The sequence below is a fragment of the Hypomesus nipponensis genome, chromosome 3 (assembly GCF_054491055.1).
Source record: "Hypomesus nipponensis isolate SF chromosome 3, ASM5449105v1, whole genome shotgun sequence".
Classification (NCBI taxonomy): Eukaryota; Metazoa; Chordata; class Actinopteri; order Osmeriformes; family Osmeridae; genus Hypomesus; species Hypomesus nipponensis.
The window spans coordinates 3,403,697-3,418,496 of record NC_140363.1 but is presented as its reverse complement, the minus strand read 5'-3'; the positions used below and the strand labels follow the sequence as shown (position 1 = coordinate 3,418,496).

Genomic DNA, 14,800 nt, shown 5'->3' with positions numbered 1-14,800 from the left:
GACTCATAGAACAGCAGCCGGGCCATTTTCAGCCCAACCAATACCCAATGCCCTATTCGGAGACCTTAAAACCGCTTCTCAAACCTTGGCTCGCCGGCGAGCCAGAAACGCTGCGCCCCCTCCCTTAATTCATTCAACAATGCCAGAGAAAAAAGTTGTACTTACCTACGATTACTTAGGAATGTTCCAGGTATGCACACAACTCATCAAAACCTCATCTGCTTACATTCCCAAGGGTCCAAAGTATCAAACCATGTCGAGTAGTTGTCCAAACAATGAATTATATCCACACATAGCCACGATCTTGTTGCTTCATTGTTCCATCGTCAAAAAATGTTTTTGATTTGTGTCACAAATAATCGCTCATAGCTACTCATGTGAGTACACTAGAAACCCGGGAATAGTTTTAAAATGGCCGCTACACTCTGACCTTTTGATAGACACCTCGGTCGAGCCAATAGGAGCTTCCATGCCCCGGTGACAGACCTCTAAAGCCAACCAGGTCTGTGCGTCCTGCCCCCCCCAGCCCCCCGCCCCCTCTACACGATTTTTTTCTAACTGGCTTAGACTGGCACTGAAATGAGCTAGGTATCCTTGTAGCTTAGCGCTAGCTGTAAATGGCGATACCCCATATGCCAGGGTTTGTGGAGCCTTCAAAATAAAAGTCGATTGCGCAATATGTCAGTGTTCTTTGTGCGCCAATCCTGGGAATCAGATAAAGCACTCCAATGTGTTCATGCTTCAGTTTTTGTGTTTCAGTAATACTAATGAGGGATTTAGCTGTTATATATGATAGTTCTAAGTACCACCTTTCATTAGAGATAACAATTATACCTTTTTATCCTAAGAATTTGACCTTGGTTACAAGGGTTTTCTGGAGTCTCCAAAAGGCCCTTTTAGAAAACGCATGGATGTACTCTTATAAAAACATGTGTCAAATATGAATATATTGTGGTATTATGTTTGACTTTTGATCTGAATTGGGTAAGGCTTCAACCTGTGGTCCAATGCTGTCTTCCAGCTAATACCTACCACCTCTAGGCCTCTTCAGGCCTCTGTTTTCAACACAAAATCTAGGCGGAAATAGAAACTTTCACTTTCCTTGTGTTCAAGCTTCTATTACTCAACACCAGTAGGACTGACAGGGGTCCTGACAACAAGGAACTTCAGAGTGTCAGCTTTCAAAAGAGTCCATTTACATGCATGTACTCCAAATGGTTCAAGAACAGCAGTCAATTTACTTTGGGTATGCTGTTTAGGCGTTTTGGGGCACATTTAACAGGATCCAAAAGGGGTTAAGGAACAGTGTGAAATACCCCCCCCCAAAAACAGTCAATCTCCTCTTTAACTCCAGTCAACATATCCAAAACTATCTTCCCCAATAGTTTTTGTTCGATTCTCGAACCTGGCTCATACTACTAGTTTTTTCATATAATATTTTTTCTACTAGCACCCCATTTATTGGCTTTCGTCAAGAAAAGTTGCCTGGAAATGTGCTCGCGGATATGAACAGGGCACGAGCACAAAAGGGAACATCAGCCGATCACTGATTTACCTGTGCTGAATGAGCACAAGGAGAAAGGGCTTTATAATCTACAGTTCGCCTGCCTTGCTGTAGCCAGTTTTAATGGTTGCACATGTAGGCTACATGATGGTTGTTTACAGAGTTTATTTCCGTTATTTCAAAGCAGATTTAACAATTTTGTAATGTACGTTATTATGTTCATGGCATGGCAAACTTAATTATAGCCTAATATAATTGATATTGTGACATGTTAAGGGTCATTATAGATTGTTGACATGTTCTTCTGGAGCAAAGACGAAGATGAATAAATTACATGTCTAATAAACACAATATTGTATGGTTATGCAATGTTAGGTCAGTTAACACCACAAGGCATGAACAATAACAGTAAGCTAGCAATAGTAAAGCAACACTCATGATCATCATAATATGCCTGTTTTACTTTCCGAGCTAGAACAACGAACCAGATATTCAAGTTTACAGCTTCTTTAATCCGCCACAATGCTTAAACACAAAGTAAAAAGAACAACGTATATTTGGGTCTGAGTTGTATGCGGACCGCATATTCCATCTAAAATAGGCTTAAATTATTAAAAACCAAGTGAATGGCATACTAAAGTATACAGTGATTGCACTGATTTTGATTGAGTTTGCATCATGTACCAATATAGTACATTTTAATTAACATATCAGCAATTCATAACATGGGAAACAGCAGACAAATGAAGGCTACATAATCATTCGCATGAATGTAGGCTACCACAGAATTGGCAATTTGACGAGAATGGATGTGGAGGTTGATCGAGAACTTAACCCTTGTGTTCTCCTCGGGTCATTCTGACCCATCAGTCATTGTGACCCACCGTCGTTTGCAACAACTTTACCGCATACTAAAACAAAGTGAAGCATTTTAACCGTTGGGCTGTCTCAGACCCCCCACATTGCGAAGGTAAATTTTTTTTTTGCTTTTGTATTGGGTAAAATTGGGGAAACACAACGATGGTTCGTTATGAACCTTTTGGTCATGTGACCCGAAGGCAGCACAAGGGTTAAGAGATGACAGAAACTTTCAATTGTGATCTGAGAAATATAGGTACCAACAGGGCGGAGCAAAGGTTGTGTCTCAGGGGTGCGGAAACTGATTGGGGGGCCCCTTGTTATTAATATTTTGCAGTGTAATAAAATATAAGAATAAAAAGTAACCAATAATAAATGTGTTCAGTCATCATAGCCTATAATGTGTGAACAAAATGTAGGCCAGTAGGCTCGCATTCAGCATTCATTAGAATCTCTCACACACAGTATAATGTAGGCCTACACAATTCCATGCATAAAATGGGTTTAATGATCTGTCCATTTACCAAATACATTACATTCAAATTCAACGAAGAGGTCATAAACCCCCCAAAATGACGTTAAAGATATTGTCTACTACTTAGCCTATAGTCATCCTAACAACTTATAATAAACAAACATAAGCCTATATAACAATTCTTTCAGCAACAATTTGGGTCGAGCTACACGCATGAACCAAGTTCCCATGAAAAAACGCGCACTGCAGTTGCCCACCTACAGCCGGCATGCTACAATTTAACTAAAATTCCATTAGACTATAATCCGTTTCTTTTCCGAAATGACATGTATTGGGATTTTCAAAACCAGCAAACTCAGTGTACACAGGTCTAAACACATTATTTAACTTTAGTTTTACAAAGGCAGAATATATAGGCTATGCAGACATGAAACATAGGCCACAACAAATGTCATTGGCTATTTAAATCACCATCTGTCTGTTCTTATCATTAGCAAATCTGGCAATTACTTTGTTAATGTCAATCTCGATGTCCCTCTCGATGCACAGCGTCTAAATTGGACAGCCGCTCCTCTCCCATGCTTAATCGCAAGAAACTATTAATTTCAGATGGCTGAAAGTCCTCTCTGCCTTAGCACTGCTTATCGGAATTGGAAAGTAAATACGATGAAGAATGGCAAGGTTGGGGAAAGCACGGTCCATGTTGTTGTCAATGAAAAATGGTAGGATGCTGTTTGTGTTTATAGTCCATGTTTTTCCATGCTCAGCTCACGGTAGTAGCCTAGGAAATGTAACACATTTGTCAACCATATCATCGTCCTTAGACAGATCCTCCGAATATAATTCCGCAAGCGCTCTAACTTTCCGAGCAGCATCGGGGTGACAATGTTTCGGCCTATATAGTTATATTTAGTAAAATTGTCTACCATGGATACAATCAACGTTTTGTTGCCAAAGAAAAAAAATACATAGATCGTCGGCCCCCTCGGGTGCGAGGCCCGGGGCTTTTGGCGCCCCCACCTCCCCCCCCCCCCCCCCTCCTGGGTACCAAAACCACTGATAAGAACTGTAATCACCAGCTGCATCACAGACACTGCACTATCCATCTATAATTCCAGAAATCTGTGTCACCGACATCATCGCGGGCACTGTGCCCAATCTATAGGCTAATTGAGTGGGTAGAGTTTAAAATTACTACAATAAAATGTTTTATTGACATTAAATAAACTTCTGCTTAACAAGGCCTTAACATTCGATATGGATAATGAGGATTTGAGAAACACAGATTGAATTACTTAAATTTTTTATCCCAACAAATGCATGCCAGGTTTACAGGTTTGGGTAAGGACGATGTGTGTTAAAACCAAAAGGGCTGATATCAGGTTTCTTTAGTGTTTGATGTACAGAAGCATCTCTTGTTGACACATCTCCACAAACCAAAGTGAAAACACCAAACCCCAAACTCTGGTCTAATTCAAACAAGATGCAGACCATGTATGTAACAGCAGGCATGTGCCCCACCCATATTGCATTTCCAAGATCTAATTTAAACAGTTTAGGGCCAAAAAACACCTTGATTACATGGACACTAGACAGTTGACTTTCATAACAAGAGAAAAACACAATATATATATATTGTTTGGGAAATCCAGGGATGAGCATGTTTCACTAGGCCCTTATCAGTTTTTCCTCTGTTCTCATTCACTGTCATCACTGTCAGAATATGCCCCTACAAGGCTGAGCGATGACCCATTCTTCGTGGCGAACAGTTTAGATGGAGCAGCAGGTGGAACAGTTGTTGAGACTGTAAAACAGGAAGTGTACTTGGTCAGAATGACAAAAGATAACAGCAGAAAGCAATGATATTCACATCCAGTGTTTCCCACAGATTAAAAAGCAATTTGTGGTGGTGGTGGTGGTGGTGGTGGGGGGGGGGGGGGTCGCCCCGTGTCTGCTTGAGCAGCACTGGTTGAAGCCTGAAAATATTTCTGGGGAAATTATTGGGTGTAGTAGTTACTGCACTACTACAGAAGTGTAGTAGTTAACTAGCTCTACAATTTACCGGGGCTAGGTCTGAATCTAGGAGAAAAACACAGCTGGCAGCTGTAGGTATATGCAGGTAGCAACGCTAGTGCTAAATAATTATTTAGCTGGTTGGCTCCATGACGCCGGTAAATAGAGCACGTGAGATTGCCCACCAAAAGAACGAAGAGGAACCCACTTGTCTAGCAGATTAAGACATGTTCATTGTAGAGCTACCTAGCAAAAAGTAACCTCAACTTTCCTAGACTTTTAGCTATGGTACTAATAATGCTGAGGGCTCACTCATATCGCTGACTGTCTAGAACAGCGTATCTTTGCGTCGTTGCTAACGTGTGCTGACGTTGTGACGGTGTGTATGTGAGAGAGACGTGTGAGTGACCTAGAGACTGAGGGAGAGCAGGGAAAGGAAATGCAGCTGAACGAATACGCTGCATGTTTTAAATAGCGTAAACTACATAAAAATAAATTAAACACAATATGTTGCGGGCGGTGTTGATTCAAATTAGTCTATGTATGGGAAACACTGACGTCTCAACTTCTGGGGAGAAGTATTTATTCAACAACTTCAGTTAAATCACTTTGTTACAAACTACATTTAATCCCTTCCCCGATAAATTATCCCTGCTCCCAGATCAACCTGGTGATGTTTCTCTTTAGTGTGAGCATGTCTTACCTGGGTGGGAGTAAGTGGCTGCTGCAGGGCCAGTTGACCCAGCTTTACTAACAACATCAGCCACTGGTTTCCTCCTCACAACCAGTGATCCCAAAACCCCTCCACCCCCCAGGGTTCCCACACTCCGCTCCCAGCTCTCCACCTTAGGCTTCTTCACCCCTCCAGAGGGCCCCTAGAGAGCGAGAGAGAGAACCAAAAATAAATTCACAAAGACACAGGTGTTCAAAATTGTTGGTACCCTTACAGCTCATTGAAATAATGCTTCACTCCTCCCGAAAAGAGATGACATTGAAAGCTATTACATCATGTATACTTGCATGCCTTTGGTATGTCAGAATAAAGCAAAGAAGCTGTGAAAAAATATTAATTATTCCTCATTCTACAAAGACGTTCAAAAAAGGCCCAGACACGTGTTACCTTAGAAAACATAAGTTGATTATAATGATTTTCCAAACCAATTAGTTTCTTTAATTTAATTATCACCCATGTCTCCAATCTTGTAATCAGTCATTCAGTCTATTTAAATGGAGGAAAGTAGTCACTGTGCCGTTTGGGATCATTGTGAGCACCACACAGAACATTGACCAGAGAAAAGCAAGCTGCTTCAAGGTGAAGGTACAGGAATTTTACGAAAATGTTTGGTTTTAGAGCGTTAAACCTGTATTTAAATACAAGTATTAAGTAAGGCTGTAATTTGGTATATATTGATAAGGTGCAGTCATATCAGTGGGTTACTTTCTTTCGTTACTGCAGCAAATCTTCTTTAACAAAATAACGGAAGAAACAGTCTTGGCCGATAAAGGGGTCTGGAAATTTGAAGAGTTTGAATCGTGATTAGTTGAAAAATCTCACCAGAAGTCTCTATTGGCTCTTTAAAGTCGCTAGATGACGCAATTACTCTTTTTCAATAATGGACGACTCGCATTGACAGGGAAATATCCGATCTGTCCGCTTACATAGGCAGGCGCAATTGCACGTATCAGATTCATATCCGATTTATTTCCACATATGAATAAGGCCTGAAACAGATCTGAAATTATTGGAATCCATGTGCTTTTTCCTGCTTACACTTGCATGGGTCATATCCGATCTATGCCACATGGGAGGAAAAAAATCTGAATTGAAGTGTTTCCCACATAACTTATTATATTTGTAATGGTAGGCGGGGTAGCCAGACATTATAACAATGTGTTCAAATTTTGGGCTCAGCTCAAAGCTATGACTTAGTATCAGATGTGAATGGTTAGTAGGCCTATCATAATTCTCTGCACAAATGTCCAAAATGTCCACCCTGAAGGGACTTGACAAGAAATGCAATTTGACCGCAAAGGTTTTTGAGCTTTACGTAATATAAACATTATGTTGGACTCATATTGTTATATTTACAGAATATAACTAAGAATATTATTATATTTAAATTGAATGTATCAGGTCGGACATTTTGGACATTTGTGCAGAGAATTATGATAGGCCTACTTACCATTCATGAACTCCAGATTGATTCTCCGGCCGTCTTCTCTGAGGGAAAAAGCCGTTTGTCCTGCACATTGATTCAGAACATGCACGGAGGGGGACTTTTTAGTGACAGGTTCATTGTAGTGAGACACAACACAAGCAGGGAAAGAAGGGGCCGAGCACATCAATGCGCTGCATGCAGCTCTACAATTAATTACTTTTTTGCCATGTTGAAATGAGAAAAAAAAATTGAAAATGTTTTATTGTGGTAGGCCACCACAAATAAATCAATGTATGGGAAACACTGGAGTCACTTGGGCCATGCATTGTAAACAGGGCTGGACTGGCCATCTGGCATATTGGGCATTTTCCCGGTAGGCTGACACACTTTTTGGCTGAATCGCCGATGTAATTTAAAGGCCTTTTTTAGTTTTTTTGCCGCACTGGCCCATAAAGAATTGACAGCAGCCCATTGGTTAATTTTCTTTGTTGGCACTGGCCTGACCCAATGAGCCTGACCCCCCTTCCTTACTCCCGGCCGCAAATTTACAAAGCCAATTGGTCAGGGGATAGGACCTGTACCAATGGGGTTACGTTACCTTGCATAAGCCTACGAACATGTCTTAATCAAAGGTTCCCCTTCGTTGTTTTGGTGAGAAGAAATACATTTGATTGTTGTTGTTGATTTTTTTGAAGGCGTGAATCATTTTGGATGAATATTTAATATAATAAAGTTCTGTGTAGCAAATTATTAACAAAGGAATTATTTCGACCCCCCCCCCCCAGTCTGACATGAAACAACAACCCCTCCCCCACCGCAAATAGCTTTCTAATCTGTGGGAAACACTGTACATACATATTAGAAAAACGTAATTAGCATTGCTACTGGACCAAGTACCTGTGTATCTGTGGGTTTGTCTGTGGTCAGGATGTCAGTAGGCTTGTCTGTGCTGTGTGTCTTTGGTTTAGTTCTGCTGTTCTCCTCATCTGGGTCAGAATCTGAGTCTCTCAGTCTCTTTACCAAAGCTCGCTCCAACATATCTCTAAACATGAGGCAAAAATGAGGTAGAATATTAGTGTAAACACCTTAATCATTCAGTCCCTTATGTCTCATGCTCACTTCACTTCTATTTACCTGGTATCTCTCTCATCCTCCTCTTTCTCACGCTCTTTTTCTCTCTGCTCCAGGTCTCGGTACAGGCCAATCATTCCCTCAAAGTCCACCTGGGCCTGCCTCTGGTTCAGTTCCTTCAGCTCCTGAAGATTTTCCAGAACCTCCATTTCCATTTTAGAGTCCCGTGTTCGGTTCTCCAGAACCTAAAGGAAAACAGAACGTAATCAGCCATGTGTTCTGGTTCCTTTGGGCTGAGCATCAGCACCGATCCTGTTGTGTTCCTTGGCTGTGTAATCATGAGATATGCTTTCTTAGTACCTTCATGGGGTTATTCAGTTCCTCCTCTTCTCTCTCCCTCTGTATCTTCTTCTCCTCTTCCTCAATCAGTTTCTCTGCCTGAAAGTTCCTTGTGGCACCGTGTTCCATGGCATAGTCAGTGTTCTCAGGATCAGTCTACAGAAAGAACAAGTTAATGGTGATACTTACAGTAAGGACTGTGAAAAAAATGACAAAGGCACAGTTTCTTCCAATAGAATGTTCTAAGCGCTATTCGACTGCATGGTATTGGCTCAACTTGACTCGAATAAGTTTGTTTTCCATTGCAGATAGTATCCCATTAATGTAGCTGGTTGTCATATAGCAATGCCACATTAAACTGCCATGACGTCTTTAACGCAACACAGCTCTCCTTGGATCCTTCTTCAACACCTCATCAATTGACAATGGCGTTTTGTGGGTTGACATTTAATAAGTTGTGTGTAAAAAAAATCAATAGCAGCTGCTATAACAGACAACAGTTGCAATTATTGTGTCTCTATATACAGGGTTTCTGCAGGTTTCAGTAAGTCAAATTTAAGACCTTTTTAAAACCATAAAGATTGAAGTTCAAGACCTACACGACACATTGCCCAAAAAATATTTAAATCAAAGAAATCCTTTTATTTCAATGAATTCAGTCATTGAAAAAGCATTTATTAAATTTACAGATAAAGCAATCACATTAGTAGCCTTCCACACCCAACAACATGCCAAATGCCCAAAACCTTACCCAAAAAATGAAAATAGGCTAAAACAAACTTGCCCTCAAATAGAGAGAAAATGTGTGAGTGAGTGTGTGTAGCTTGTGTTTCTCGGCTCTGGCGTGTGACTCCAGCACCTTACACCCAGAGTCCCTAATTGAATATTTTTTGGGCAAAGTTTGCAGCCTCATACCTGGAGTTGGGTACCGCTTTGTAACCAACAGTGGAAATTGCTGTGATCTAGCCGTGTCCGTTGAAAGTACACTTTCCCATTTTCCACACGTGGCCGAACTTTAACAAACTGTGAGGAGACGCTGACGTATCTCGTGGGCAGGTATTGCATTTATCACAGAATTTGTAGTTTTTTTATCCCATACGTCAAGATCCCCCAGAAAGAACTACAACACACCAAACCAACGTTCTGAGGGCAGCTTTCTGCTGCTTTTGTAGCAAATATTCTAGAGCTCCGCTTTGAAGGCTACAACTCAATACTTTGTTGCTACCTTGTAATAACGTTCTGCGGACAGCGTTTCTGGGAATGAACGAGGGTAAAACCTTTGTTAGACCTGACTAAATTAAATTTAAGACTTAGGTTGAAAGTCTGTCAGTTTTAAGGCCTTAAATTTAAAGTTAAGAATTTTTTACTTTTTAAGACCCCGCGGAAACCCTGTATATAAGCTGCATGGCTATTTGATGGGTTTGTGTAGCGTATTCTGTGCAGGGCGGTTTTAGCTAATTGGAGGCCCTGGGCAAAGTAAAATGTCGAGGCCCCCCATAAGCCACCCCCCCAGAATAAGCACTTTGTGTTTGTAAATTGGAGTATAAGCCGCACTTTTAAGCAAACAACGTCACCGTGCGCTGGCTAACGTTGAGCGAACCAATACTCACGATTGATGGATTGCCCAGACGAACTGTCATAGCGGACAGCTTGGATTACGATCTAACTAAACAACATTCCCAATCAAGGTGAACACTCAAATTATCTCAACTATACACCATAGTATTACACATATCAAAACAAAACGAACACAACAATAGAACTCCAAACAATGCTTATTTAACTAAGTTAACGCCATTAAAGTAGTAGCTTTTCAGCTTGCCGCAGGGCATTCTGGGTAACAAGAGCAATGCACATTGTGTAACATACTTCGGTTGTGGATAGTGTGTCCAGAAATAAAGCAAAGTCATTTAGTGGCAGAATCCATTGTTGTGTCTACAAAATTATTTTATATATAGTACAAGTTTAGCTAGCTTGCAAATCCTGAGGATAGCCTACTGTAGCAGACCTTTCTATATGACAACAGACATGGGTGTTTTGTCCCCATGTCTGGAGTTGCTGTAGGCTTGATGCTGAAAGCATTACATGAAATCAGTGCGGGAGAGCAGTGGTAAAATACAAGTTATGAAAAGAGACCGTGTCTGTGTCTTATTGTCCACACAATCATTTACAATTATATCTAAAACAAACTTACAAAGAGCTTGGTTACACTACAAAATTGAATAAGTAATGTTGTTAGCGATGCTAGCGTTATTTTGCTAACTTGCCTATAACATTTCACTGGGTCTTGCAGCTGTTTGATTAACTGAAATTATTATGAAATGTTGTAAGATTTAAACAACTAATCGATTAAATCGATTATTAAAAGTGTTGGCAACAAATGTTATTATCGATTTGTTGTGTTGCACAATTATTATGCCAATATGTTGCGGAGATGTTTATGTATTTTAAAAAAAAAGTTTAGTTGAGTGCGGAGCAGAGTGGAGGTAGAGGAAAGACCATCAGAGATACGTTGTTGAGTAACGTTGTTCTGAAACACATGGAGGAAGCAGAGAAATCAGTACGACCTAGGTCATACAAGGTGTGGGAGCATTTCACACTAAAATACATCGAAAAAGTGTGTTAATTGACCAAGGTGAAGTTAGTTTATATTCGACATTCGTCTCACATTCGGAAGATGCTACTTTTCACTTTTCAGTGAAAACTACCCATACAATTTTAAGAAATGTAGACTTTTATAATATTTTTTGGAATATAAAACCTCAAACAGACACCAGAGTATCTTAATGTCTGGTATACTTCCACAGCCTTGACTTTTTCAATTAAGTTTCAAATAAAATGATAGAAAATCACTAGGCCTAATCTTTGAAAATAGCTTAATCCTCGCAAATTGTAACCTTTTTCAAAATTGTGTCAATATTAAATATACACTAGATTATTCTAATAGACTGGCCTACTTCCACAACCTTTCAATTTTCAATAAAGTTTTAAACAAAACTCAAATAAATTGCTAATCTCTGTAAATAGCATTAAATCCACGCTAATATTAATAACTTTTTCAAAATGGTGTGCCTGTTTGTGCACAGTTTGAAGATTTTTTCACTGTTAGTTCCGTTTTCGAATAAAGGGTTGGAATTTTTTTTATTCGATTCATCGAAAAAAGAATTGACAGATTAATTGATTATTAAAATAATCGTTAGTGCAGCCCTAATGATATGTTCTACTAGCCATTTGCCTATTTTAGCAAGTCACTGTATTTCCAAGCCCTGATTCTGTAGAGATTTTGAGATGGTGATGAAGCCACTTTTTTTCTAAAACCGGACTATAAGCCAATTCTAAATATAAGCCGCACAAGCACAAGAAAACACACAACAAAAAAAGCCACAGTACAAGCTGCAGCTTATTTTCCGTAAAATACGGTAGTTGCTGTTTAAGTGGCTGTTTGTCTGCTGCTGCTAGCAATAGCTCAACTTGGCCCAGCTGCACTTTAAATATGATCAGAGATGTCTACTTCCACGGACGCATTCTTTGATTGGAAAAACTGTGTTAGCTTAGGTAATTTCTCCCTTAACTTCTCTTCCCTTTTCTCATTTATTTTTTCACTGCCACTTTGAAATCGTTTCATGTTTCCGCAATCATACACACTACACCACACTCTCCTGACAGAAACATCATGACCTGAATCATATGTTCCATGATGGATTAAGAAAAAAAAAAATAGCTGTAAAGAATAGAATTAAAGAATTGTGTTTTCATGCTTAATTTGAATTGTCATTTGTTTGCAATGACAAGTGATTCATTTTAATTATTAAAAAATACATTGTAAATACAACGAGGCCCCCCTGGTGGCAGAGGCCCTGGGCAACTACCCAACTTGCCCAATGGGACGCACCGCCCCTGATTCTGTGTCACAACTCTCTCTGACCAGTCAATTGCCCGCAGTGTTTTAATGTCCTTTTGCATCAATTGCGTCAAACATCAATGTATACGTTTGTAACAATGTAAAAAATTAAGTTTCGTGCCTTTTATGAACTCCCCCAAATCTCTGTATATATTTTTAGTTGGTTCCACTACTGGGTTCAGTGTTGTTGCTAATGGGGCAATAATTGGTGTGACACAACTGTAGACTTCCTCTTACTTGGAAGTCTGTGAAAGGGATACCAGCATTGCTACCCTTGTGTGTAATCGCCCATTACTGCTGTGTTGCAGGTGCAATAAAGTGGTGACAGATTAACGTCCACGACTTCGCTGCATGTACCCAGAGACATTTTATTTATAATTATTGTAGCGGGCTGGTTAGAGTCTGTTACATATCTGGTTTGTTTACTCTACAATTCAGACTGCAGCGTATCATCTGCACTGCTGAGGTGATCGGCTGCAATTTGCCAACCCTTTGAGGACCTGCACACCTCGAGGACCCCAAAGTTTCAAAAAGTGCCCCCAATTGTTTCTAAATGCCCCAGGATTTCAGTCAGCGGGGGCAAAAATTGCCTCCAAAAAATATGTACATTTCCTACCCTGCTGTGTTGTGAATTGTAATATAAACCTACAGTTTCACTCTGCAATTTTTGGTTGGGACATGTTCATGTTTCCATGGCACCAGGGACTAGGTACCAGATTTATGCAATGGAAACCAAAAATGGCGAGTAAGTTAATACTATGCAGTGGAAAAACACCTTAACACAGTACTCTGCCTCACCTTGAAGGTAATCTCTGCCAAGCAACGAGTACACTTAATGTAGAACCGGAAGATGGGAAGTCCCATGTACAGCTCATTCTGAACAGTCTCTTTGCGAGCATTAAACTTCTTCCCCTTATAAATGTACTCTCCGCACGTCTTACACCTGGAGGAAAGCAACATAGCATTGTCTGGAGAGAACTATGCGAATCTTCTGTGAATATGACGAACATGAATGGGTAGAAACTATGCAATGAGTGTCGTCTTACCTCATGTTGAATGGAGCCATCAATCTTACAACATACTGACGATCTTTGGGAAGTTTGAGCTTTGGGATTTTTGAAGGGTCGAAGTCTGGGGGATAGTATTTCTGTGAAGCAGAAAATGCAGACAACCGTTTCATGTTAATATTCCTGTATAAAGGGTCCATGGCATTAGGCCATGATAGGGTACAATGTAGCCAGTTGAGGTAATCCCACAAACAGCCAATAATCGCAAGTGTATACATCTAGTAGCTTGTCAAAATAAATGTTGCGTGCAATTCACCCATTCTATTTCAATAACCTTAACCCCTACCCCTACCCCTAGCTAAAGCTAGTCTAGCTGGCTAACGCGTTTGCTTTTCTAGTTAGCACTAGTGCTAGCCTACCTACAGTACTGTAGCAAGCTACCCATGTTTACACAAATTAGTAGTGAAAGCTAAGTTTAAATGAGACATGTAAAAAATAGCAGTAAATTATGACATTACTTACGTTTAAAACTTTTCTTTCAGACATGCTTCGAGGAAAATATTAACTATATCTGTAACACAAATCGCTAGCTACTGTAGCTGTGTTTCGCTTGCTGATGTTGCGAGGAATAACTTGAATCCGGTTCTTGGGACACCACCGGATAGAAAATCAGGAAATGACGTCCTCGAATGAAGACAGTTCGTGCAACATCGGCTATTTATCATGAAATGTATGGAAGTTTATTAGACTCTTTATTCAAATGGCAATGCATTTGTCAAATGGCAATTCAATGCGCAAAGTGACAATGCAATCCGCAAATCAAATGGCAAAGCAGTTGTCAAATGGCAATTCAATGTGCACATGACAATGCAATCCGCAATTCAGTTTGTATTATTTTGAAGAAAAATTTGAATGAACGCTTATTGCATTGCATTTCATATTGACACGGTCTTTTCGACTCTTTATTCAAATGGAGATTCGATGTGGTAGCTAAACAGCGCCCCCAATCTATTGCATTAGCATTTACTTGTTATCACGCTCTTTTTGTTGCAAAATTCAAATGAAAATGCAATCTGTCAGTTCCTCCATCAAGGCGGGTCCCCGCCCCTATTGAGGGTAAGACCAAACTCTACTCTGCTTCTGAGTGGCTACTATGCCGTGAAATTAGTGCCAGGAGAGCGAGCTCTGTAAAAACGATTTGTAACTTGCAAAAAAGATTTGTGTACTTGTAAAAAAAGTTTTGTGTCTCCGTAGAAGAAAAAGATTAGTGTAGCCTACTTGTAAAAAAAAGTTTTGTGTCTCCGTAGAAGAAGGCCCAAAACCATCTAAACCCATCAAATATAGCCAGTTTCTGTGTGTAGTATCATTAGTATCATTTTCGTCTGTCTATCACACATGACCTAGGTCGTGGTAAGTTTAATAGTATTTTAATGTAAATATGTATACGGATATTTAATTAGACAAACAGTCATT

General features: G+C 40.0%; 1 protein-coding gene across 1 annotated transcript; it reads right to left on the bottom strand.

Moving 5' to 3' along the window:
* Window positions 1-4,021: 4,021 nt before the first annotated feature.
* On the bottom strand, window positions 4,022-14,002 carry yju2 (YJU2 splicing factor homolog). The gene is made up of 8 exons (XM_084684515.1): window positions 13,850-14,002; window positions 13,367-13,467; window positions 13,119-13,263; window positions 8,441-8,575; window positions 8,144-8,325; window positions 7,907-8,051; window positions 5,554-5,725; window positions 4,022-4,641 (listed from the first exon to the last, which is right to left on the bottom strand). Exons 1-8 carry the CDS (start codon window positions 13,871-13,873, stop codon window positions 4,535-4,537), a joined length of 1,011 nt encoding a protein of 336 aa, XP_084540641.1. The 5' UTR covers window positions 13,874-14,002; the 3' UTR covers window positions 4,022-4,534.
* Window positions 14,003-14,800: the final 798 nt, after the last annotated feature.